We start from the raw sequence: 26,165 nt of genomic DNA, 5'->3' as shown, positions 1-26,165 counted from the left end.
TGTAATCTCGACCAAAGCGCCCCACACCAGCTTGCAAGGTCCATGATGGACATCTGGGTGGAGGGGCACTGGACTCGATGCCTGTTTGACACAGGCAGCACCGAGAGTTTTATTCACCCGGACACAGTGCAACGCTGCGGACTCGCAACACGGCCGGTAAGTTGGAGGATCCATTTGGCTTCTGGGTCGCATTCCGCAGACATCCGGGTGGGTTGTGTAGCGACATTGGTGGTGCAAGGCACAGAATATCGGAACTTTGAGCTCCTGGTCATGCCTAATCTGTGCGCACCTGTGCTATTGGGGCTGGACTTCCAGAGCCATCTCGAAAGTGTGACTATGGTATATGATGGGCCCCTCCCACCACTCACTGTCCGGAATCCTCAGTTTTGTGGGACTTCTTCACATACCCCGCTACTGACCACACACACACATGGGCCCACACATCCCATCCAGAACCAGGCCGACAGCTGTGCTACTGACACCACTTGCAGCCTCTCCACCCTCAAGGTCCCTCCCCCACCGCTGTTCGCCAACCTGACCCCCGACTGTAAACCTGTGGCAACTAAAAGCAGGCGGTACAGCGCGGGGGACAGGGCCTTCATTCAGTCAGAGGTGCAGTGGCTGCTCAGGGAGGGGATCATTGAGCCAAGCTCAAGCCCTTGGAGGGCCCAGGTGGTTGTTGTTCGGACTGGGCAGAAAAATAGGATGGTGGTGGACTATAGTCAAATCATCAATAGGTTCACGCAGCTTGACGCGTACCCCCTATCCCGCATCGCGGATATGGTCAACCAGATAGCTCAGTACAAGGTGTACTCGACAATAGATCTGAAATCCGCTTATCACCAGCTCCCCATCCGCCCGGAGGACCGCCCCTACACCGCCTTCGAGGCGGGCGGCAGGCTCTATCACTTCCTGCGCGTCCCTTTCGGTGTCACGAATGGTGTCTCTGTCTTCCAGAGGGAAATGGACCGGATAGTGGACCAGTACCAACTGCAGGCCACATTTCCCTATCTGGATAACATCACCATCTGTGGTCACGACTGGCCAGATCACGACGCCAACCTCCAACAATTTCTCCAAGTGGCCGCAGCTCTGAACCTTACTTATAACAGGGACAAGTGTGTGTTCGGAACCACCCGCCTCGCTATCCTTGGCTATGTCATGGAAAACGGGGTTATTGATCCCGACCGTATGCGCCCCCTGTTAGAACTCCCTCTTCCCACCACTTCAAAGCCCTCAGACGGTGCCTGGGCTTCTTTTCCTATTACGCCCAATGGGTCCCCCATTACGCAGACAAGGCTCGCCCCCTGGTCAAGTCTACCTCGTTTCCCCTCTCTGCTGAGGCCTGCGCGGCCTTCAGCTGCATTAAAGCGGACATTGCCAAAGCTATGATGCATGCGGTGGACGAGACCGCTCCCTTCCAAGTGGAGTGTGATGCCTCCGATTTCGCTCTGGCTGCTACCCTCAATCAGGAAGGCAGACCAGTAGCATTCTTTTCTCGCACCCTCCAAGGCTCCGAAATTCGGCACTCCGCGGTGGAGAAAGAAGCCCAGGCCATAGTGGAGGCTGTTAGGCACTGGAGGCACTATCTTGCTGGCAAAAGGTTCACCTTGCTGACTGACCAGCGCTCAGTTGCATTCATGTTCAGCAACCAACAGCAGGGCAAAATCAAAAATGATAAAATTTTGTGGTGGAGGATAGAACTCGCCACCTACAACTATGACATCCTGTACCGGCCTGGAAGGCTCAATGAGCCCCCTGATGCCCTATCCCAGGGAACATGTGCTAGCACACAGCTCGACCAGCTGTACACCCTTCATGCACAACTTTGCCATCCAGGGGTCACCCAATTTTACCATTTTGTGAAAGCTCGGAACCTGCTGTACTCCCTGGAGGACATCAGGACGATGACCAGGGACCGCCAAATTTGCGCTGAGTGCAAACCGCACTTCTACCGTCCTGACACGGCGCAACTTGTCAAGGCCACCCGCCCTTTTGAGCGACTGAGTGTTGACTTTAAGGGCCCCCTTCTCTCCACTGACCGCAATGTCTACTTTCTCAGTGTTATCGACGAGTACTCGCGGTTCCCCTTTGCCGTTCCCTGCCCCGACACCACTACCACGAACGTCATAAAAGCCCTGCGCCAGCTCTTCACTCTGTTCGGATATCCCTGCTACGTCCACAGTGATAGAGGGTCCTCCTTTATGAGTGACGAGCTGCGCCAGTACCTGCTAGCTAGGGGCATTGCTACTAGTCGGACCACGAGTTATAATCCCCGGGGTAATGGACAGGTGGAGCGGGAGAATGCCACAGTATGGAAGGCCACACTTTTAGCCCTTAAGTCAAAAGGGTTGCCGGTCTCTCGATGGCAGGAGGTCCTCCCTGAGGCACTGCACTCTATCCGCTCTCTGTTATGTACGTCCACCAATGCCACTCCTCACGAACGCCTATTCTCTTTTCCCAGGAAGTCTGTTACTGGGACCACCCTACCAGTTTGGCTGACGTCCCCGGGGCCAGTGCTGCTCCGGAAACATGTGAGGAGCAATAAATACTCCCCGCTGGTAGAGAGGGTTCACCTTCTACATGCGAACCCCCAGTATGCTTACGTGGTCTTACCTGATGGGCGGGAGGACCCGGTCTCCATCTGCGACCTGGCACCCACAGGTGCAGCAGACCACTACCCTGAAGGCTCTCCGGTAACTATGAACCCTGCACCAGAGGTGACACCGTGCACACCAGGCCCTACACAGACTCCTCACGACACTTATATACCGGGCGTTTCGTACGCATTTATACCAGGCGCCTCGCACATGCGTGAGGGATCACCAGCGCCTAGTGGGCTGGAACCAGCACAACCTCCGTCCCCTGTGCAATCACCAATGTCGCCGGCATCCGTGCGATCACAACCGGTGCTACGTAGATCGCAGCGACAGATTCGACCACCTGATAGACTTGACTTGTAAGAAACTTCGCCACACGGGGACTCTTTTAAACAAAGTGGGGGTGAATGTGGTGAACTATGTGCCTGTCTGGACATGCCCTTGCTGGCTGCTCCTGTGGCTCCTCCCACAGACCCCTGTATAAAGGCAATCTGAAGCCTGTGCTCTCTCTCTGTCTCCAGGACGTAGTATGATGGTCACTCACTCCTGGTTCCTTCTTCCAGTCAATAAAAGCCGATATCTCGCCTTACGTCTCAGTGTGAGTTATTGATGGTGCATCACACTTCCCCCTGGGTCCCCTCCTCTTTCTCTTTCTCCTATGGTCTACTCCCTCTCCTATCAGATTCCTTCTTCTCCAGCCCTTGCCCTTTCCCACTCACCTGGCTTCACCTCTCACCTTCCCCTCCTCCCACCACCCACTTTTTTTCTGGCACCTTCCGCCTTCCTTCTCAGCCCTGAAGAAGGGTCTCGGCCTGCAACATCGACTATCTATTCATTTCCATAGACGCTGCCTGATCTGCTGAGTTCCTCCAGTATTTTGTGTATGCCATCTTGTCTTGTCTGTTAGGTTTGAAGTGATATGCTGCAGTGGAGAACAGGGTACCTGTGCATTACACCAAGTCGCTCAAAAATGTGATACAACAAATGAAGAACAACCAGACCTTATCAATATTCCTTGGAAAGAACTGAATCTGGCATATTAGTGTGCAAGCTATCTTTAGCTGCAGGAATGCTGTAGTTAGCAATACACTCTAACTCTCGTGTGCTTGCAGTGTACAGTTATGGTAGTTCTCAGGGATTGGAGCACTGGGGATCTCCATAGACTAACGCTGGATGAAGCATGAGACAGAATGCATGAGATTTCCCTGATGTCTCCGTTGCTGGACCCTTTGGTTCTTCACCTATGTGCCTGCAGTTTACTTCCTGCAGCATGATCAACAGAGGGCAAAGTTAATTTGATCGGCTTTGAAATATTTTGAAGGTTTCTTCACTTCAGACATATGAAATGGAGATCGAAACTCACTTTGTTGTTTGAAACCTGCTGATAGGTTAGCTAGTGTTCCTTATGCTGTATGCTTGAAATAGTGAGCAAAAATTAGAGCTGTAGAGACTAAATGGTCACGTCTAGTGACCAAAATGTAATACAGTGTCAAAAATATAATTCCAAGTGAGATGTGAAGATTTAGCCGGATAGTAATCTTTGTTCCCTCCACCTAGAATCTTTTCCAGTGAATGGCGAGGAATTAGATGAGGTGGATGGACCGATATCTAACCACTTGTCTTGATTTCTCAAATGGTTACAGGAAAACAGTAGGGAAAAGTTCCTATTCTATCCTGTCTATGTGACTTTGCCTTCCCAATCCAAATTCCCACTACTACACAAGGTATTATAATCATTTTACCCATCTGAAAACCGTGACTCTCCTCAATTTCAGGCAAGTTGATCAGTAAGAATTTCTGTGATTATTCCGTCATCTCCTGCATTGAAGAAGGCTTTCTTCCATTGATGTCAGACTCGCATTTTAACTTGTTCTGTAATTACATAAAAGCAGGACACTAGCATTCTAGATACTGTAACCATTTTGGAGTGGCAGCTGAACAATAAATCAGAATCAGAATCGTTATCTTCACCGGTGTATATCGTGAAATTTGTTAACTTAGCAGCAGCATGATAATGCAGTACATGATAATATAGAAAGATAAATAAATAAATTACAGTGAGATAATACATGTTTATTAAATAGATTTAAAATAGTGTAAAAACAGAAATAATATATACCAAAAAAAAGTGAGCTGGTATTCTTAGTTTCAATGTCCATTGAGGAATCGGATGGCAGAGGGGAAGAAGCTGCTCCTGAATTGCTGAGTGTGTGCCTTCAGGCTCCTGTACCTCCTCCCTGATGGCAGAGGGGAAGAAGCTGTTCCTGAATCGTTGAGTGTGCGTCTTCAGGCTCCTGTACCTCCTCCCTGATGGCAGAGGGGAAGAAGCTGTTCCTGAATTGCTGAGTGGGTGCTTTCAGGTTTCTCTACCTCTTCACGGTACACCTGTAGAAGTTCTTGAGTGTTTTAAGTGACAAACCAAATCTCTTCAAACTCCTAAAGAAATATCCCCACTGTCTTGCCTTCTTTATAGCTGCATCGATATGTTGGGGCAAGATTAGATTCTCAGTGATGCACCATCAATAACTCTCAGAGACGGGAGGCGAACGATAGGCTTTTATTAGCTGCAAGAGACCACCACACAACATCCTGGAGACTGAGGGAGGAGCAGTGCCTCCAATCGCCTTTATACCGGGAATGTAACCCCCTGGGTCGCCTCAGGCTCGCTCAGCTCGTTCTCGTCTAGGGGGAGCAGCCTTCGGCCCCACCAAACTGGGTAATCAGCTGGTGTGGATGCTGTGTGATGTCCCCATCTTGCCCAAAAACAGACAGTACACCATAAGCGATTAAATGAGTACAATTTATAAAGGTTACTATAACTAAGTGATTAATAATGATACAGTATATATGAAGAGAAAAAATAAAGAAAAGGCGCCAAACTTATCAAAGTCCAAACCACTTCGTGCACAAATTTGGAGCTCAATTACTGAAGTCTTCTGGTCACCAATCGATCCCCTCAGAACTCCTCGACTCGCAGCTCAGGACCCTCCGAAGTGGTCAACCAAACACTTCTAGCTTCATCCCCCCTCCTCGGACTACCTCCGGGCCTCGGACCCCCGCTTGGGGTCCGTTCCTCGCCCAGCTTACAGCATTGTGTCCTCTCTCTCTCACCCCCTCGCGCCGATCTCCCCAAAAGCCCGTCAACAAAAGCTTACATACTCAGAAGAAAGAACATTAATCCCCATTTGGTTTACAAAGGAATACAATTCTCCCAGCACTCTCTCGCAACAAAGAAACATTCCTGCTTTTAACAAAACAAAAGAAGCCCTTTTGATTACATACACAGTAACAAAGAAAAAAGAAGAAACCCCCTTTACACGGGGTCTGTGGGAGGAGCCACAGGAGCAGTCAGCAGAGGGGCGTGTCCAGACAGGTATATGTAGTTCTTGATACCCTGGAACTTGAAATTGCTCACCCTTTCCACTTCTGATCCCTCCATGAGGATAGGTTCGTGTTCCCTCATCTTACACTTCCTGAAGTCCACAATCAGCTCCTTCGTCTTACTGACATTGAGTACAAGGTTGTGGCTGCATGAAACACCACTCAAATAGTTGGTATATCTTGCTGCTTAACGCCCTTTCATTTCCATTTGAGATTCTACCAACAATGGTTGTATCATCGGGAAATTTATAGATGGCAGTTCGGGTGCCTTGCCGTTCGGCGTGGGTGGCCATGTATCTCCATCCATCACGGTTCCTGGCCCTCCGAATTGTCTCCCCTGTTTCTAACCAGGACGTTAATCCATTCCCTGTCTGCCTCTGCTTCTGTTTCCTTCCAGCTTTCCAGTTGTAACTAAATGTTCTAATGTCTCTCTTCGCATGATGTGTCCAAAGAATTTTGATTGCTGTTTTCTGATTTTTTAACTTAATGTACATTTTGTTTTCGTTCTCTGTAGAACTTCTTCGTTGGTTATCCTGTCTGTATATGATATGCATAGCATTCTTCTGAGGAGCCATATCTCTGCTGCATTGATTCCATTTTCCATTGCATTTGTGATGGTCCATGACTCGCAGCCATGCATCAATATAGGAAGAACGTAGCAGCTGAGAGCTCTAAGGCAGATGTCAATTGCTATTTTCTTGTTCGTTAGGATGTTTCTCATTTCTGTAAATGCATTTGAGCTATACCTAGCCACACAGTCATGGATATAATGGGAGTAGAGCAGTGGGCTAACTACGCGCCCCTGAGGTGTGCCAGGTTTGATTGTCAGTGAGGAGGAGATATTATCTCCAGTCTGCATAGGCTGTGGTCTTCCGGTTAGGAAGTCAAGAATCCAATTGCAGAGAGAGGTACAGAGGTCCAGGTTCTGTAGATTTTTGATCAGGACTGTGGGAATGATGGTGTTAAATGTAGAGCTACAGTCAATAAACAACATCCTGATATAGGCGTTTGTATTGTCCAGGTGATCTAAGGCCTCACGAAGTGCAATTGAGGTTGTGTCTGCCGTAGATCTATTAGACAGGCTAATTGCAGTGGGTCCAGGTCCTTACTGAGGCAGGAGTTCATTCTAGCTATGACCAACCATCTCAAAGCATTTCATCACTGTCAATGTGAGTGCTACTGAGCAATAATTATTAAGGCAGATCACACTACTCTTCCTAGGCACTGGTATAATTGTTGACTTTTTGAAGCAGGTGGGAATTTCTGCCCATAGCAGTGAGAGATTGAAAATGCCCTTGAATACTCCTGCCAGTTGGTTGACAAAAGTTTTTAGAGCTTTACCATGTACTCTGTTGAGGCCTGTCACCTTGTGAGGGGTCACTCACCTTAAAGACAGCCTGATGTTGGCCTCCGAAATGGAGATCACATGGTCATCAGGTGCAGCAGGGATCTTCACAGCTGTAGTTGTGTTCTCCCTTTCAAAGTGTGCACAGAAGACATTGAGTTCATCTGGTAGTGAAACATCACAGCCATTCATGCTACTGGGTTTTTCTTTGTAGGAAGTAATGTCCTGCAAACCCTGCCAGAGTCGTCGTACATCTCATTCAGAATTATTTCTTTGCTCTTGAAATAGCCCTCCATTTGTCATACCAAGTTTTCTTGTTCAGACCTGGGTTACCAGACTAAAGTCCACAGATCTAACCCTCAGCAGATGACAAACCTCCTTGTTCACCCATGGATTTTAGTTTGGGAAAGTACAGCAAGTTTTTGTAGTCACACACTCATCCACACAGGTTTTAATGAAGTTGGTAACAACTGCAGCATACTCATCCAGGTTCGAAGATGAATCCCTGAATACTGTCCAGTCCACTGATTCAAAGCAGTCCTGTAGGCGCCCCTGTGCTTCCCTTGTCCAGACCTGCTTGGTCCTCACTACTGCAGTCTTCAGTCTCTGCCTGTACTCAGGGAGTAGAAGTACAGCTAGGTGATCAGACTTCCTGAAGTGCGGGTGTGGAATAGCACGGTAGGCATTCTTGATGGTGGTGAAGCAATGGTCCAGTGTGTTGCTTCCTCCGGTACTACAAGTGATCTGTTGATGGTAATTGCTTAGTGATTTTTTTCAGACTGGCCTGGTTAAAATTCCCCAACACGATGGTGAAGGCGTTAGGGTGCGCTGTTTCATGCATGTTGATCCCATTGCTGAGACCATCTAGAACCTGCTTGACATGGGCCTGAGCTGGAACATAAACCTCTACCAAAATGATCCTGGGAATCTCCCCGTGGCGAACTACATATACCTGTCTGGACAGGCCCCCTGCTGACTGCTCCTGTGGCTCCTCCCACAGACCCCGGTATAAAGGCGATTGAGGACTGAGCCCGGCCTCATTCTCCAGGATGTAGTATGGTGGCCAACTACTGCTTGTTCTTTCTTCCAGTCAATAAAAGCCGATATCTCGACTTCACGTCTCAGAGAGAGTTATTGATGGTGCATCACTCCCGCGATAGGTAAAATGGACAGCACTTAATTGCAAGATATTCCAGACCTGGTGAGCAAAATTGGGACATCATCGACACTTAGTTCACCACGAGGCGTAGATCATGAGGCATACACCACCACCTCTGCTTTTTAGAGACTCGACAGTCCTACCCTGACAGTGTATAGTGAAGCCGTCAATCTGAATCACTGAGTCCATAGGTAAGGGGTTAACCAGCATTCCATAAAGCAGAGGACGCAAGCAGCCCTAATATCACTCTGATACAACACCCCAGCTCTGAGGTCTTTGATTTTTTTTACTAGATACTGTACGTTTGCCAACAAGATAGATGGAATTGGGAGTCAAAAACCCCGTTTTCTTAAACGCACCTGTATCCCTGACTGGCAGCCATGTTTCCTATAAGGGATCCGGTGAGAAGCATACCCACAATCGGCATTGTTTCCATCAGTTTTAAGCAGCGGTAGATTATTAAATCACATTGAGGCATCTTTATTAACTGTACAGTCCTCAGAAGCATTTGTAATTCTTAGCTGTATCAGGCTGAAGTCGTATCCATCGAGCTGTGCTGCACGAGACCACCTTCAAGTTAATCAAATTTTGCAATGAAAAGTTTAAATAAAGTTGTACAAAAAAAATTTAAAAATTAAATTGCAGATGTTAAGAATTGTTTTCTCACTGTAGCAAAACATAACCTGAAATAGAAGAGTGGAGAGGAAGTTAAAGCTCTTGCTTAATGAATGGGGAATACTTCAATAGCTCCTGGAAAGGAACAGGGTCGTTGGGTTAAGTTACTGGACCAGTAGCTCAGAGGGCAAATTTGCAACCTGGAAACCTTCATTCAAATTCCACTGGCAGCTGTGGAATTTAAAATCAGAACAGTAACCTGGAATTATTCTAGAAAGCAGCACCTTTTATCTCTGTTTCACAACTTGTATGCATACTCAACCCTTGGTTGTCCCATGATAGACTAGATTATTAAACTTTGTTCAACTTATGGGTAGGTGGATCATGAACCACCTTTAGTTTTCAGCCACACAGCCCACAAATGTAGGTACAGTTTGTAACACTCCCTGTTGTAGATATGATGGTTCCACCAGTGATGGAGGAACAGAGATATGTTTCCAAGTCAGGATAATAATGCATTTGGAGTGGTGGTGTTCCAATATTCTGCTGCCCTTGTTCTTATTGGTTGTTAAGTCAGTCGGCCTGGGAGCTATTGCTGTAGAAGCCTGGGCAAGTAACTGCTACAGCTACAGGGCAGTGGTTCAGAAGGAGATGAATGATTAGGATGGTGGTCAGGATTCCAATCAAGCAGGCCTTTTTGTCCTGAATAAAACCGAGGTTCCTGAGAGGTATTGGAGCTCTACTCAGTAAAGTAAACAAATTTCAGATTTATGCTATGTAGATGTTGATCATAGTCACAAACAAGAGAAAATCTGCAGATGCTGGAAATCTGAGCAACACACACAAAATGCTGGAGGAACTCAGCAGGCCAGGCAGCAACTAAGCAAAGAGTACAGTCGGAAGGATTTTGGCCTGAAACATCGACCGGGTTCTTTTCCATAGATGCTGCCTGGCTCGCTGAGTTCCTCCAGCATTTTGTGTGTGTTGCCCTGTAGATGTTGGAAAGGTTTTGTGGAGTCATTTGCCCATGATATTCAAACTCTGACCTACTCTTTGAAGTTCTAGTCAATGGTGATCTTCAGGATGTTGATGGCATGAGACTTCATAATGATAATGCCATTGAATTTCTAAGATAGTTAGATTCTTATGTTGAAGTTGGTCTTTGCCTGGCACTTGTGAGTGCAAATGTTACTATTTATCAGCCCGTACCTAAACGCTGTCCAGATCTAGTTGCACATTGGCATGGACTGCTTAACTTTCTGAGGCGTTGCAAATGAATGTTACGTATTCAACAGCAAACATCCCCTCTTCTGGTCTCATGATGAACGGAAAGTAATTGATGAAGCAGTTGAAGATGATTGGGTCTAAGACACTGCCCCGAGAAACTCCTGCTACAATGTACTGGGTGGAATTATTAAGCTCCAACAACGACAATCATCTTCCTTTATGAGGCTCATATGATTGAAAGCACAGTAATGTCAGTGAATGTGTAATATACTGTAAGTTTATTACTTGCAAATTGTAAAGTGATAGGTTCTGCCTTCAGCCCATTACCTTTTTTGTATTTCAATTGCATTATGTAATAGATTCACTCTCTGCAGTGTAATATTTTCTGAGATAATAGAAAGCGATATGATCATCCAGCTTCAACAAACACGTTTGTGTGTTTCAGAGGATTAAGTGGCAAACTAGAGTCAGCTGCCAATGACTGTTACAGATTAATGAACTTTAGGTTTCCCGAAAAGAGAGAGAGAGTGATTTGATGAATTAACCTATCCCTTCTCACAGTTTCACAGATGGTTATAGAAGAAGTCAATGCTCTTCACACACAATTAGAGATTGAAAAATCCTGTCGAGAGAATGCAGAAGTCTTAGCCACAAAGGTAAAAATACCTCTTATTAAACTCGGTGCTTCTAAGGGGGGGCAGGGGGGGAACAATGGTCAAGTGTCCTCAGTCTAATTAGGCATGGAATAAAACTGAATACAGAATCCATATTAAATACTTATCAGTATTTAGAGATTTGAGGAAATGTCAGAAATTGTCTTCAGAGTGAAGTTAAGTGCATGAATAGTGAAACGGCTTGATGCTCATGACATTCCAGGTTACAAAACATTTTTTGTGTGGTCGTGACGATCTTTCATTCAAAGACTTATTGTTGCAGCTCAGTCACGAAAACAAGAAGCTGAAGTACCTAAGCCTAACATCACGGGTGTGCCTCGACGACCTCTTGCCCAGCATCTCAGATTGTGGTGCGACAGAGGAGGAGCCACAGGACACCAGCCCTGACCCCTACATTCAGTATCAGCAGCAGGTTAAAGGTGAATATCGATTCCTGTACTAAAATGGGAACCGGAGGAGGAAATATTTCCCACTTGCAATGTGGCAGGGAATTGAGATAGGGTACATACGTTTTAGGGAATTGACAGAAATATTAGCTGTGAATTGTAGATGTTATTTTTCACCCAAGGTATAGTTGGGTGTTCTCATTGCCTTAAATACTGGTGGAAACAAAAAGTCTTCTGAAATTTAAAAAATATTGGAATGAGCACTTAACCGAAAAGACTTTGGATGGTTGAGCAGAAATGCTGGGAGTGATCAAAATAATCCACCTTCTCTATTGTGAATACAACTGTCTGAATAGCTTCCTTGTATGATGTAAACATCTGATCCACAATTTGCAGGGTGTGGATTGTGCTTACTCAGAGCTTTGTGTAACCAGGTTTCACTTGGATTATCCACTTGAAAGACAAAAATTGGGCGTCACAGAGTTTGAACAGGAGGTCCCGGGGCTCAGTAGTTATCATAATTTACCACAGACTTGAATTAATTGAGGAAAGTTCCCAGCCTTGCCTATTATTGCAGTTGGGTATGCATCAATGTCAGGTTCAACAACACTATTGCACCAGTACCACAGCGTCACATGAAGCACGGAGAAGGGGATGCTTAACATTTGTTGAAATATCATTTATGTCATCAGGCTTCAATAATTTCATAACAAAGCGTGGCCAAAAATATCCACTTCCAGTACTCCTCCAGCTGACCCTGTGCATAATTTAGTCTTTCATGAGATATAAATCTTAAGGCCAAGTTGAGTAATTGGGCAGGTGTTACAACCAAGAGCTTTACAGTAATTCCATTGACCAGAAGCCTCTCATTTCAGAGCCTATAGCATGTCATTGTGCAACAATGGTGAGTAATCACCACCAAAAACCAATTGGTGAGTTGTTTCAGGACCACCTTCAGGATTTAGGATTAATGAAGTGCGTAGATCATCCTTAATTATTCTCCTCTTAACCATCAGTCCTTGGTTCAGAATCAGGTTTAACATCACTGGCATGTGTTTCCTTGTCTTACCCTTTCTGAAGTCCACAATCAATTCTTTGGCTTTGCTGATGTAAGTGCAAGGTTGCTGCTGTGACACTATTCAACCACCCTTCTCAACACCGTCTGAAATTCTGGCAACAATAGCTGCATTGTCAGCAAATTCTATAGATGGTCTTTCAGGTTGCTGAATAAAAATGATGTTCAAGAGGGTCCTGAGATGAACTTCTGATAGATATGGGAAGATATGTGTGAAGGAGGAATCTGATTGTTTCTTTATCATGTGTCTGCAGATCTGCAGGAGACTGTAACACAGCTGCTGGAGGAAAAGAAACAGTTTGCTGGTCAAGTACACGAACTACAGAACAATATTGAGGAATTAACCATCAGAGTAAGTGCCTTACAGTTCTGAAGTATGAAAACTGTGTTGTGATTTCTCCCCATTTGCAGAATTAGCCTTAGCACACTCTACAAAGGGTAATTATATCCAGGCTAAACTAGCTGGAATGAGCTGACATAGTGAATATTGGATTAATGAACTCTGTAAGTAAACTCATTATATGAACAAGCTGCCAGTTAGCCTCGGAGCTACTAATCCTGTGCTCGGTTCTGCTCTGGGCTCTGCAGGTTTAGAATACCGATGCTGTACATGATAGAAATGCTCTGTTCATCAACTACTGGAAGGAATAGTAACCAAATGGATGCAAATCTTTCACATAATCCTTAACCAAAGTACAGCTGGGGGGGGGGGGGTGGCATACAATTCATTAAGTGCTTAAAGTTTAACCGCCTTATATGTCTATCAAACATTTCCTCCTTTAAGATGCACTCATTGTTGTTAACCTGTTGTTAGCTGTCAAAGGACAAACAGTAACACTGGACAACAAAGGTTTTGCTTCCTGAATACGTTTGGGTGTATTTTATATATTTCAGGCTATAGATCATGAAAATCACCATAAAACTTCCCTATCGTGCACCATTTCTTCAAATTGCCTATATTTGTTATTTCAATTCATAATTCAAGTCAGAATAACTGATGCCAACATTTGTTGGTCCACAAACCAAACAGGTCATCAATGATAGGCAGTTCGAAGAACTTCTAGTGGGACCGGAGAAAATCGCATGGAAGGCTTTGAAGGATGTTGTTGAAAATTTTCTTGGCAACTACAGAGCACCAAACTATGTGCAGCTGGTTGATAACATGCTTCAAGCTTACAAAACCATGAACATGTCACTAAAGATTCATCTTCTTCAGTTCCATTTAGAATCCTTCCCTGCAAATCTTGGCACTGTCAGTGACGAGCATGGTGAAAGATTTCACCAGAACATTGTGGTCCTGGAGAAAGGGTATCAGGGCAACTGGACCCCATAAATACTGGCTGATTATTGTTGAAGACTTAAGTGAGAAGCCTCAGACACTGAGTACAAATGAAAATCATCAACAAAACTTTCTAGCTTAGTTGAACCATTGCAAAACATTAGTATCATTATATATATGCACAATTATATGCATTATATTCAATAAAAGTTATTTTTTTGTTTCTCCAAATTCTTATGTGATAGTCTGAAATCATATTTGTTTTTAGCTTCAAGTGGTCTATCATAAACAATAAAGATTTCTGAGGAAGCAACACTTTGGAAAAAAAAGTAGTTGTCAGTGTAGCCATGAACATCTTTATCCTAACATATTTGTGGGAGTCCAATTAGCTGCATGGAAATCCAGAATGTTAAAATATCTCTAGACTTGAAACAACACTGGCAGAATAAAAAAATATTTATAATCACAAAGGTTTTTTAAATGTATCCCATCATTGAAATTCTTCTTACTGTCTACAGCTCGTGAGCTTAATTTAAATTAGACTTCACTGTGTGTCATAAAGATTCAACAGTTTGGGAAGCAGAAGGCAATGGATTTGTCTTCATTTGTATGCTGACAGATAGGATACATGACAGATGATCTCACCACCAATTTAACATTTTACTGTGGCAAGGTTTATTCTGCCAGTGTTGTTTCAACTCTAGAGATATTTTAACATTCTGTATTTCCATGCAGCTAACTGGACTCCCACAAATATGTTATAATCACAAACATCTACCTGGTATATTCAAAGTCTAATTCTGAAACGCTTGAATCCATGATCTCACATAGCCCATTCTAATGTGTCAGAATTTTGATGAATAATGTGTTCTTTCGGTCATTTATATTCTGTTTGGCTATATTAATATGATGAATCACTCTTCATGGATGTAATATGCATTTCTTTGAGAGAGAATTCCTCTTATGTAAAATTAAGCTTTCCTTTATGTCTCAGAGACATAACTCTTACAAGCAAATGATGCATTTACACAACTTCTTTCATCTTTCAGAACTTTGAGATGCTACATTAAATAATCATTTGAAGATTTATTTCTTTAATTTTATAATCATCTCTGTATTTATCCAAAGCCCTAAAGCCCTTTAATTTCTCTTTCCCTGCACCCACTCCCACCCATGTTATTTCTGGAACTTTTGGTATCAATCAAAAGTAGGTAGAATGTGGCTGTGATGGGTGTTTAGTTAAAATGAAGTAACCTATTTGCTACTGTCCTGGTCAATGTGGACGTGAAAGGTGAGGATAGACAAACAGATATTGTTACCTGAACTCTGAGCAGTGGCAGTTTCAGAAACACAAGAAAGGCTGTGGATGCAACACACACAAAATGCTGGAGGAATTCAGCAGGTCAGGAAGCATCTGTGGAAAGGAACAGTTGATGTTTTGGGCTGAGCTCCTTCTTCAGCTGTTTCAGAAAATGTGTGCAGGACAGAAACATAAATGATAGATGGCAAAGTGAATATCATCTATTTACATACCATCCAGAGTGAAATTTGTCCTTTCTGTGTGCTTGTAATTATATGTAATAATGATGAGCAGAGCATCCCCCCAGTAGAATTTCAAGAGTTTAACCACATTTAAGATAAATTTGATAAGTGTAACATGGAGTATTAAGAGTGACCCATCATTCGGACGTGCAGGCCATCCTTGTCACTGTGTGTGGAGGTATACTTGGGAGCATCATAGATGTGGTGAGTCATGATAGTTTGTGACATCTACAAATCCCTGTGATTCATCTCAGAATAATAAATTTACTGGATCAAAGGTAATATTAGTGAGACCTGTGTGCACAATTCCTTTCTAGCTGGAGAAAGAACAAGCTGAGGTGGAAGAGCTACAGAATGTGCTGGAAAAACAAGCCAAAACAATCAAAAGTTTCAACAGAGGTGAGTTCAAACACTTGGCTCCCCTTCTGGAGAACTGTAGTTTCAAATGTATATATATATATACACACACAGTTTCTGAATCATTGAGTGTGTGCCTTCAGGTTCCTATACCTCCTCCTTGATGGTAGCAATGAGAAGAGAGCATGTTCTGAGTGATAATGTCCTTAATGATGGATCCCGCCTTTTTGAGGTATCGCTCCTTGAAGATGTCCTGAGTGCTTGGGAGACTAGTGCCTATGATGGAGCTGACTGAGTTTACAACTTTCTGCAGCTTACTTCAATCCTGTGCAGTGCGTCTGCCCCCCCCCCCACCCCAACACCATACCAGATGGTGATTCAACTGGTTAGAATGTTCTCCAAGGTACATCTGTAGAATTTGGGAGAGTCTGTAGTAACATCCCAAATCTCCTCAAACTCCTATGAAATATAGCTGTTACCATGCGTCTTTACAACTACATCAATATGTTGAGTTCATGGTTGATTGACAGAGATGTTGACACCAGGAACTTGAAACTGCTCGCTCTTTCGAAACCTGACCCCTCTGGGGACTGGTGTGTGTTCCTTTGTCTTACTCTTTCTGAAGTCCACAGTAAATTCTTTGGTTACTCTGTATGGGCATGGTAGTATTCCAATTATATTGCTGGGTTCATAATACAGAGGCAGTAATTAATAACTACTCATGAGCCAAATCCCAACACAGCAATTCTGAATTTAAATTATTAGGTCCATTAAATCTGGAGAAAAAGGCTACAGGTGGTGATGATGAAATTTGTGCTAGTTTATTTATTAACTCCAGATAAACAGATCTGGCATTTTTACCCAGTGTATTCTTTATGGCTCCACTGCAACCGATTGACTATTAATTGCTCTTGAACTATCCTAATGAACCACTTGGTTGTATCCAAATGTCACCAAGGAGAATAATCAGATCAAAACAAACAGATAATCCTGAAGCAATCCAGTTACACAAAAAAAAATGCACCCAGCATTTCAAAGGCCTTTTCACATCTCAGATTTCCAGCACCTGAGGGCTCTGTTTGATTTTCCTTATTGGTGATTGTTAGGAACGTGGGCCAAAATTGAGAGAGTTCTCCCAGTATGGTGCAGTCATTCTTTTTCAATCTCCTGGAGTTTTTTTTAAATCAGTGAGCCAGAATGTACTCTTTCTCTGTATAATTATAGACCCAGCAGAAAATTATGTCTTATCAGAGGCTTGTGGGAACAAATATCCTTGGAAGTCTATCACATTAACTCTGGACGAATTGAAATCTCATTGCATCAGGTTAAGTATGGACAAGGAAACCACTGATAGCATCTGTTAAGTTTGTTCTTAATAAAAGACAAACTTTGCATGGGTTTAAATGCTAACAGATTTATTAACAGTCATGGCTTCTAGCTCCACACTCTTAGCGCTCACTCTCCATTCAGCAATGTCACTTCTGGTTCCTGGTGAACCACCTACGTTGCACACTGGGAAGTGAAATTCTTTATTACATACACACATAATAACCCATCTTTTCCCTTAAAGAAAACAAACACAAAACTATGTCTTCATAAACCTGCAAGAAATAATAATGCTTTCCAGCAAAGATATTTACATTAATGTCAATTGAAATGTGTTTTCCAACACAGATAGTTACATTAACTGCAATTGTATTGAGCAAATACAGTCCCTTACTCACTCATCTACTCTCACTCAGTCTCTGAGGTGGTTTGATGATCGTTTTTGGTCTGCTATTTGTTTCCACAGATGTCTTGCTGTGTTAATACCAGTGTCCTTTTAGGAACTTTGATTTATGTGTTCATGTCCTTCACATCTTTCTACCAGGATCCTATCTGTTCATCTCTGTTCTTGCTGTGTGACCATAATTCACCCCCTGTGCCTCATATTGGAGCCTTGAACTACATCCATACTATCAGTGGATCTTTGCACACTGATGAGATTAGCCTCATCAGCCACCTTGGAACTCACAGAACTGGAATGGAAGAAAATTATCCTACAAGACACATAGAATAGATGAAAAATTAGTTTTATGTATTTCTGAAAAAATGTTCAAATACCAAATTAAAATGTTCAGTATATGTAATATAAAATTCAATATTTTGGTCAATAGAAAGACTCTTCAGAGAGCCTTTGAAAAGTGTGGCAAAAATGAAACAGCTTGGAAGGAATTTTTGCAGTTTCAATAGTGCTATGAAGAGCCTTTTTGGCTTTTGTGTGTTCATAAGGATTCTCTGCTGGATATATGGGTTTGCAGTAACCTCTTTGTTCAATGTTTCCTGGACCAGTGTCCACTTTGGCTACCCAGGAGTATGAGGAGCTGAGGCAACAACTGGATCTGGAACAGAGCCTGAGGCAGGAGGCGGAATCCTTTGCTCATGAGGTAGGTGCACAAGGGCAACCTGAAAAAGACATACATCGGGGGAGGGGGGGGAGGTGTTAAGCTGCTTTATTGGAACATTGTGGATGCTGTTCTTGTTCAACGTGCATGGATGAGCTTACTTGACTGTGCAGTCCAGTCAGAATATTGCTACTGTTTTTGAATTACTAAGAATGGTCATCTGTGATTGAAGGTGAATAACAAGCTAACACAGGATTAATGTGGAGATTGCAGAATGGAAAAGGAGTCTATTTAGTTTCAGTGAGTAAAGAAAATGTTATTATGGTGCGTACTTGAAAAGCTATTACAAACTGTTCCCCTTCATAGAGAGTGCAAGAGGGTATTCAAAACATAATCTCACCAATACAGGCCCTCCAAACAAACACATGAGGTTGGAGAGAGAGGCTTAGAAAAATGACAGTCATAACAAATGGTGTTATTGCCGAACAGGTCTCTTACTGTGCATAGTAAGCATAGTAAGCACCATAGTGGTTATTTTTCAAAAGTAATCCATTGAGTGTAATGTATTTTAGTAAGTTCTGAATCATGATCAGTTGGCTATTTCTTGAACTGACTGTTATAGACAATTGACAATAGGTGCAGAAGTAGACCATTCAGCCCTTCGAGCCTGCACTGCCATTCTGAGATCATGGCTGATCATCTATTATCAATACCCGGTTCCTGCCTTGCCCCCATATCCCTTGATTCCCCTATCCATAAGATACCTATCTAGCTCCTTCTTGAAAGCATCCAGAGAATTGGCCTCCATTGCCTTCCGAGGCAGTGCATTCCAAACCCCCACAACTCTCTGGGAGAAGAAGTTTTTCCTTAACTCTGTCCTAAGTGACCTACCCCTTATTCTCAAACCATGCCCTCTGGTACTGAACTCGCCCAGCATCTGAAACATATTTCCTGCCTCTACCTTGTCCAATCCCTTAATAATCTTATATGTTGCAATCAGATCCCCTCTCAATCTGCTTAATTCCAGCATGTACAAGCTCAGTCTCTCTAACCTGTCTGCGTAAGACAGCCCTGACATCCCAGGAATTAACCTCGTGAATCTACGCTGCACTTCCTCTACAGCCAGGATGTCCTTCCTTAAGCCTGGAGACCAAAACTGTACACAATACTCCAGGTGTGGTCTCACCAGGGCCCTGTACAAATGCAAAAGGATCTCCTTGCTCTTGTACTCAATTCCCTTTGTAATAAAGGTCAACATTCCATTAGCCTTCTGTCTGCTGCACTTGCTCATTCACCTTCAGTGACTAATGAACAAGGACTCCTAGATCTCTTTGTATTTCTCCCTTACCTAACTTTACACCATTCAGATAATAATCTGCCTTCCTGTCCTTACTCCCAAAGTGGATAACCTCACACTTATTCACATTAAACGTCATCTGCCAAGTATCTACCCACTCACCCAGCCTATCCAAGTCACCCTGAATTCTCCTAACATCCTCATCACATGTCACACTGCCACCCAGCTTAGTATCATCAGCAAATTTGCTGATGTTATTCTCAATGCCTTCATCTAAATCGTTGGTGTAAATTGTAAACAGCTGTGGTCCCAATACCGAGCCCTGTGGCACCCCACTAGTCACCACCTGCCATTCTGAGAAACACCCATTCACCACTACCCTTTGCTTTCTATCTGCCAACCAGTTTTCTATCCATGTCAATGTCTTCCCCCCAATGCCATGAGCTTTGATTTTACCCACCAATCTCCCATGTGAGACCTTATCTAATGCCCTCTGAAAATCGAGGTACACTACATCCACTGGATCTCCCTTGTCTAACTTCCTGGTTACATCCTCGAAAAACTCCAATAGATTAGTCAAGCATGATTTACCTTTGGTAAATCCATGCTGGCTCGGCCCAATCCTATCACTGATATCAAGATATGCCACTATTTCATCTTTAATAATGGGCTCTAGCATCTTCCCCACTACTGATGTTAGGCTGATAGGTCGATAGTTCTCTGTTTTCTCCCTCCCTCCTTTCTTAAAAAGTGGGATAACATTAGCCATTCTCCAATCCTCAGGAACTGATCCTGAATCTAAGGAACATTGGAAAATGATTACCAATGCATCCACAATTTCCAGGGCCACCTCCTTTAGTACCCTAGGATGCAGACCATCTGGACCTGGGGATTTGTCAGCCTTCAGTCCCATCAGTCTACTCATCACCATTTCCTTCCTAATGTCAATCTGTTTCATTTCCTCTGTTACCCTATGTCCTTGGCCCATCCATACATCTGGGAGATTGCTTGTGTCTTCCTTAGTGAAGACAGATCTAAAGTACTTATTAAATTCTTCTGCCATTTCTCTGTTTCCCATAACAATTACACCCAATTCATTCTTCAAGGGCCCAACATTGTTCTTAACTATCTTCTTTCTCTTCACATACCTAAAAAAGCTTTTGCTATCCTCCTTTATATTCCTGGCTAGCTTGCATTTGTATCTCATTTTTTCTCCCCGTATTGCTTTTTTAGTTAAGTTCTGTTGTTCCTTAAAAATTTCCCAAACATCTGTCCTCCCACTCACTTTAGCTCTGTCATACTTCCTTTTTTTTAAATGCTATGCAATCTCTGACTTGGCCCCTTTCCCCCCTTTGAATCCTTCCTTCTCCGGGGGATGAACTGATTTTGCACCTTGTGCATTATTCCCAAGAATACCTGCCATTGTTGTTCCACTGTCTTTTCTGCTAGGATATCCGTCCAGTTAACTTTGGCCAGCTCCTCCCTCATGGCTCCATAGTCTCCTTTGTTCAACTGCAACACTGACACCTCCGAGCTGCCCTTATCCTTCTCAAATTGCAGATAAAAACTTATCATATTATGATCACCTCCTAATGGCTCCTTTACTTCAAGATCGCTTATCAAATCCTGTTCATTACATAACACTAAATCCAGAATAGCTTTGTCCCTGGTCGGCTCTCGTACAAGCTGTTCCAAGAGTGCATCCCTTGGGCACTCTACAAACTCCCTATCCTGGGGTCCAGCACCAACCTGATTCTCCCATTTCACCTGCATGTTGAAATCCCCCATAACTACTGAGACATTACCTTTGCCACATGCCAATGTTAACTCGCTATTCAACTTGCACCCAATATCCATGCTACTGTTTGGTGGCCTGTAGACAACACCCATTAGGGTCCTTTTGCCCTTACTGTTCCTAAATTCTATCTACACAGACTCCACTTCTCCTGATCCTATGTCCCCCCTTGCAAAGGACTGAATCTCATTCCTCACCAACAGGGCCACCCCACCCCCTCTGCCCACATTTCTGTCCCTACGATAGCATGTATACCCTTGTACATTCATTTCCCAGGTCTGATCCCCCTGCAGTCATGTCTCCGTTATCCCAACAACATCATAATTACCCATTCGCACCTGGGCTTCAAGCTTATCCGCCTTATTTCTGACACCGTGCATTCAGATATAGAATTTTTAGCCCATTTCTCCTCTGTCTGTTTGAATCTCTGCCTGTTGTGCTTAACCCAGCTCCCCATACACCCATCCCTAGAATTTTGTTCTCCTTCCTAAATTTACCTATTCTTTCTGCACATTTAACTCCATGTTCTGTCAGACCATCCCTCTGTACATGTGTCCTCCTTATCACTTGTTCCGCCTCTCCTTTCTCTACTACACACTTAATATTCTGGAACCGTGTAGTCCCCACCTGTCCTTTATTCTTTGTCATTTGTGGAGAACTGTGCCTTAATGAAATACAGTGGATTAAGGTTAATTGGGACTAGAACATTTGGCCCAATTAAGTGGCTGTCCCAATTAGCTGAAGTTTCACAGAAATAGTTAAAAAGTTATAAAAAAGACAAACTACTACTTAACTCAGTAACCAGTTATGAATTTAAATGAAATACAGAACAAATTAGAATACCACCAATACTCTGGAGGTTGTCCACCTTATCTGCTGATGACCAGAAACCTGTGTAGGCCAGTTTTTAAAAGAGGAAACGCTGTTGTATTGGGGCGGTTCCACTCTCTTGACTTCAGACATCCGAGTCCAGTGGGAAGAATAGATGCCACAACAGGTCTCTTCCCTGGTTGCAATGGACGACCATAACATGTTTTATGCCTCATCATAGCCCTCGGTCTCTGTAGAACCACCTTCCCAGTCATTGGATCTCACTGTAAATCTCACCCGCCCAGTCTACTGTCACATGGTAGGACAGGCATGTCCCTATCTTACCAGAGTATGAGACCCGCCGGCTACCCTCACCTGGCTTTGTTTCCCTGTCAAAGTGGTGTGCTGGGATGTGGCCACTGTCACGTTGAAACAGCTACTTGGAGCCACAGGTGTGAGATTAAGTATCCAGTGTGGACCAAAGGTAAGGCTGAAAAGTAGTGCCTAACTTTTTCAAGTAATGAAATTGTTTCATTTTCACTCCTAACCATTTTTGGCATTTCCAAGTCTGAATGCTTGAAACCGCAGTGAGCGAAACAGATCTGAATTGTCTTATTGCTTACTTATTGCCAACTATCAGAGACAAAAGTGGCTGCATTTTGAACACGAGCACATGTAACTGATGCTATATAAGGACAGTTTGCTCTAAGTACAGTATAGTATCCAAAGCCCACAGACATTAGTTAGAAAATAAGAAAATATTGCCAAGCACATTTACATGATAAGACTGTTTTCACAGCGATATGCCAACACATAATGCACAATTTTCACTGGAGAATTGTTCTGACCAGTAGAATTGTTTGTGGTTAAAAACATCTGCCGATAATAACCCTTAATGCATGGTGATTAATGTCCCAGTGCTTGGAAAAGTAACATGTGTTCAGTTGGCATTAGACACAACCAAACCATAGTATCACTGAGGTTTGAGTTGGAGCAAATCTGCATGGAGCACCGTCACTAGAAAGAATCATCCTTTATCAAGGACCCTCACCATTCAGGCCACGTCCTCTTCTCGTTACTACCATTGGGCAGGAGGAAAAGGGGCCTTAGGTCCAATAGCACCAGCTTCAGGAACAGTTAGTACCCACAACTCTCAGGGTCCTGACCCAACGTGGGTAACTCTGCTCACCACAACCATGAACCGATCCCTCAACCTACTGACACACTTACAACAACTGCACAATCGTGAGTCTACAACTCATTCTCAGTGTTCTTTTATTTGCACAAATTGTTTTCTTTTATACATTGTTAGTTCTTCAAAAATTCTATTGTATTTCTTTATTTTCCTGTAAATGCCTGCAAGCAAGGTTGTATTGTATATGTTAGCATAGAGTACATATACTTTGACAATAAATTTACTTTGACTATGAACATTGATGCTAGCCATTTGAAGACATTATCTTCATCAAAGACTGTTTGCTAAGCTTTAATTAATTAAGGTTAAATCAGAGCTGAACTTCATTTTCACAAAGCAGTCATTGCTATGGGATTCCATGATATGTTTGCATGCTACTAAAGTAATCACTTTATAATCAAGTAAAACGGTTTGTAAAATAATTTAATGGCACTGTAGCACGTTTCTCATTTCTTTGTAGCTGCATCCCTTGTATCCTCTGCCCAAAAGGATATGTTTACTAGTCCAGTATTCACTGTAGGCTTAACTGCTGAATGCCGATAGATATGAGCACTTCTGACGTGAATCATGATGAAAGCCACCTCTACTGACTGTTGTCAGAACCTGAGTGTCAAAACAGTTGTATCTCTTATTTTTAGTTGCCCTCTATTGATTTGGCAAATGCTTCAGCACCCTGCACCATGGTGCACCGCCCAGTTCAGATTGGGAAATGGTTTCAGAGGAAAAGATGAGCTGACTGAATTAAATTCCAAATTCGTTTGAAAACACTTTTAATTGCATGTATAGGTGTAAATGGGCTGCACCCACAGAATGGGAAGTACTTACTTTAGACAACAAAACTGACCATGATTACCTGTTTCATTCATTGTCTGCTATTTTGTCCTCAGGCCTCTGCCCTGTTTCTACAGAGCTCTAAGATTTCCTATAGAGTTGTTATGGCATATGTTCAGGCCGTGCCATCTATTTCAGTTTAGTCCCATTTTGCCGATCCTTCTCTGCAGTACTCCAAATTGTCTTCCACCAACTCCTTTAGTAATTCTGAATGTAGAGCAAAGCCCAATTCAAAATTCACTCTGAACTGAAGCAACTCACCCCCCTCCCATTTATTACTCTTTTTCTCAGGCCCACACCTCCACACTTCTCCTTCCTCCACTCTTCAGAACAAAGGATTGTATCTGGTCCATTTTCAACAACCTAAATTAACTGTAGCTTTGAAAAAGGTAGTTTTTGACAAGATATGGCAAATTAGAAAAACGTTTTGTTTTTTAACCATGTAAAACCATTTAAAGTTCAAGAATTTTGGTAAAAGACATATCAAGAGCTAAGCCATAGCTATTATCTTTGCACCGGACTAGCTTGTTGACCTGGAACATCCAAGTCTGAGACCAAAACCACTCCTAGGACTGCAATTACCCTCAGTATTTCTTCTCTGCCAAAACGACATCTTGGCCTCAGTATCAACTCTCTTTTCAAATGGAATGTCTACCATTACTTCACCATCTCCCAGAAGTTTGTTTTCCTCTGTTGCTTCAAGTACTTCTTTGTTTTCAACAGCTCCAGCTCAGGCTGTCCTCATGAATCAGATGGCACCACCTGACTCATGTTGCCAAGAGGATGGCAGATCATTCATCATCCTCAATAAGCGTTCACGGTTGCACACAAGTTTCTTGCTTAACTTGTCTCTCAAATGGATTGAACTAGTGATTATTTTCCAGTCAAATAGCAGCCACTGTGAGATTGGCTAGGCACTTCTATGCATAACTGTCAGTATCAGATTGATGTTTAGCTGCCGTGGTTTTGCAGTGAGGAGAAATGTCAAGGTAAGAGTGGTAGGAGAGACTTCTCCTTTCAGGAATGCTTTATTGTATTCTGATCTTGTTTCAGATGCTGGTTAAGCAGAAGGAGGTGAATCGGCAGAGCGCCATCCTGCTGCAGCAGGCCGATCCCAGTGTACAGCTGCTCAAAGCCCTGGAGGAGGTGTCCACCATCACAAAGACTCTGGAGGAGGAGAGGCTTCAGCATCAGTTACAGGTAGAGACAATGGTGTCACCTGAAACGTGCTTGCTGCTGGTGCATTCCCACCAGGTCCTGGTGAGGACATTGAATGGGTCAAGTTGAGTTGATTTAAATAGCAAGAATTGCATTTCAGTTCTTCCCAGTTAAAAATGAAGAATCATCTTGACTGTGTATATGATTCTAAATGGCAAGGTGCATGGAGTTTCTTGTGTTTTATTCAATAAAAATGGACTAGTTAGGCTAATATTAAATGAGTCAGAAGCAATGGAATTTCCAATCTTTTCCCCCACCGCCCATTATTTTGATCTTCTGACAGCTCGGTGTTTATCTGTAGTGACTGCAAGTGCGAGCATACTGACACTAGGAGCTCTTTAACAGCAACATGAGAACACTGGCTCACAGCCAGTCCCACAGCTTGGTCTACTGGGAGTGGAAGAATGTGAGAGGTTGCATCCTCTGTGCTTCCTTCATCACTTTGTCTGTCTGTGCTACCACCTTCAGGGGTACTTGGGCTAATACATCAGAGACCTTCTGTTCCTCAGTACTTCCCAGGGCCCACCAGTCAATTGCTTTCACCTGGTCTCTCTCCAGCACCTCACACTTGTTAGCCTTCCCAAAGTACACCCCCTGTTCAAATGTTGTTTATCTAGGTTAACCCTACACATTGTTTGTTTCTCCTTTCCCCTTTCACAAATATTGCCTTCTGAAGAAACTGGGCACAGGGTCTTCCAAGAAATCCTCACAAAACGCCGGAGAAACTCAACAGATCAAGCAGCATCCGTGGACAAAACTGTCGATGTTTTGGGCTGAGACCCTTCCTCAGGTCTGAGAAGGAAGTGGGAGGATGTCAGAATAAAAAGGTGGGGGGAAGGGAAAGAGGCGAGCTGGAAGGTGATAGGTGAAGCCAGGTGGGTGGGAAAGGTCATGGGCTGGAGAAGAAAACATCTGATAAGAGAGGAGAGGGGACCATAGGAGAAAGGGAAGGAGGAGGGGACCCAGGGGGAAGTGATAGGGAAGTGAGAAGTGTA

The 26,165-nt window shown here is 43.5% G+C and overlaps 1 protein-coding gene across 1 annotated transcript in view; it reads left to right on the top strand.

Moving 5' to 3' along the window:
* The window catches only part of shtn3 (shootin 3), a 172,379-nt gene that overhangs the window by 103,516 nt on the left and 42,698 nt on the right, over positions 1-26,165 (top strand). Inside the window, exons 3-8 of the mRNA XM_059990769.1 lie at positions 10,889-10,983; positions 11,264-11,420; positions 12,717-12,814; positions 15,601-15,682; positions 17,972-18,066; positions 25,006-25,152. Coding sequence (XP_059846752.1) covers positions 10,889-10,983; positions 11,264-11,420; positions 12,717-12,814; positions 15,601-15,682; positions 17,972-18,066; positions 25,006-25,152 — 674 coding nt within the window. The remainder of the gene's footprint in view (positions 1-10,888; positions 10,984-11,263; positions 11,421-12,716; positions 12,815-15,600; positions 15,683-17,971; positions 18,067-25,005; positions 25,153-26,165) is intronic.

This window comes from Hypanus sabinus, chromosome 15 (assembly GCF_030144855.1).
Source record: "Hypanus sabinus isolate sHypSab1 chromosome 15, sHypSab1.hap1, whole genome shotgun sequence".
In the NCBI taxonomy this organism is placed as follows: domain Eukaryota; kingdom Metazoa; phylum Chordata; class Chondrichthyes; order Myliobatiformes; family Dasyatidae; genus Hypanus; species Hypanus sabinus.
The sequence above is the reverse complement of the archived record's forward strand: the minus strand, read 5'-3'. Positions and strand labels throughout refer to the sequence as shown.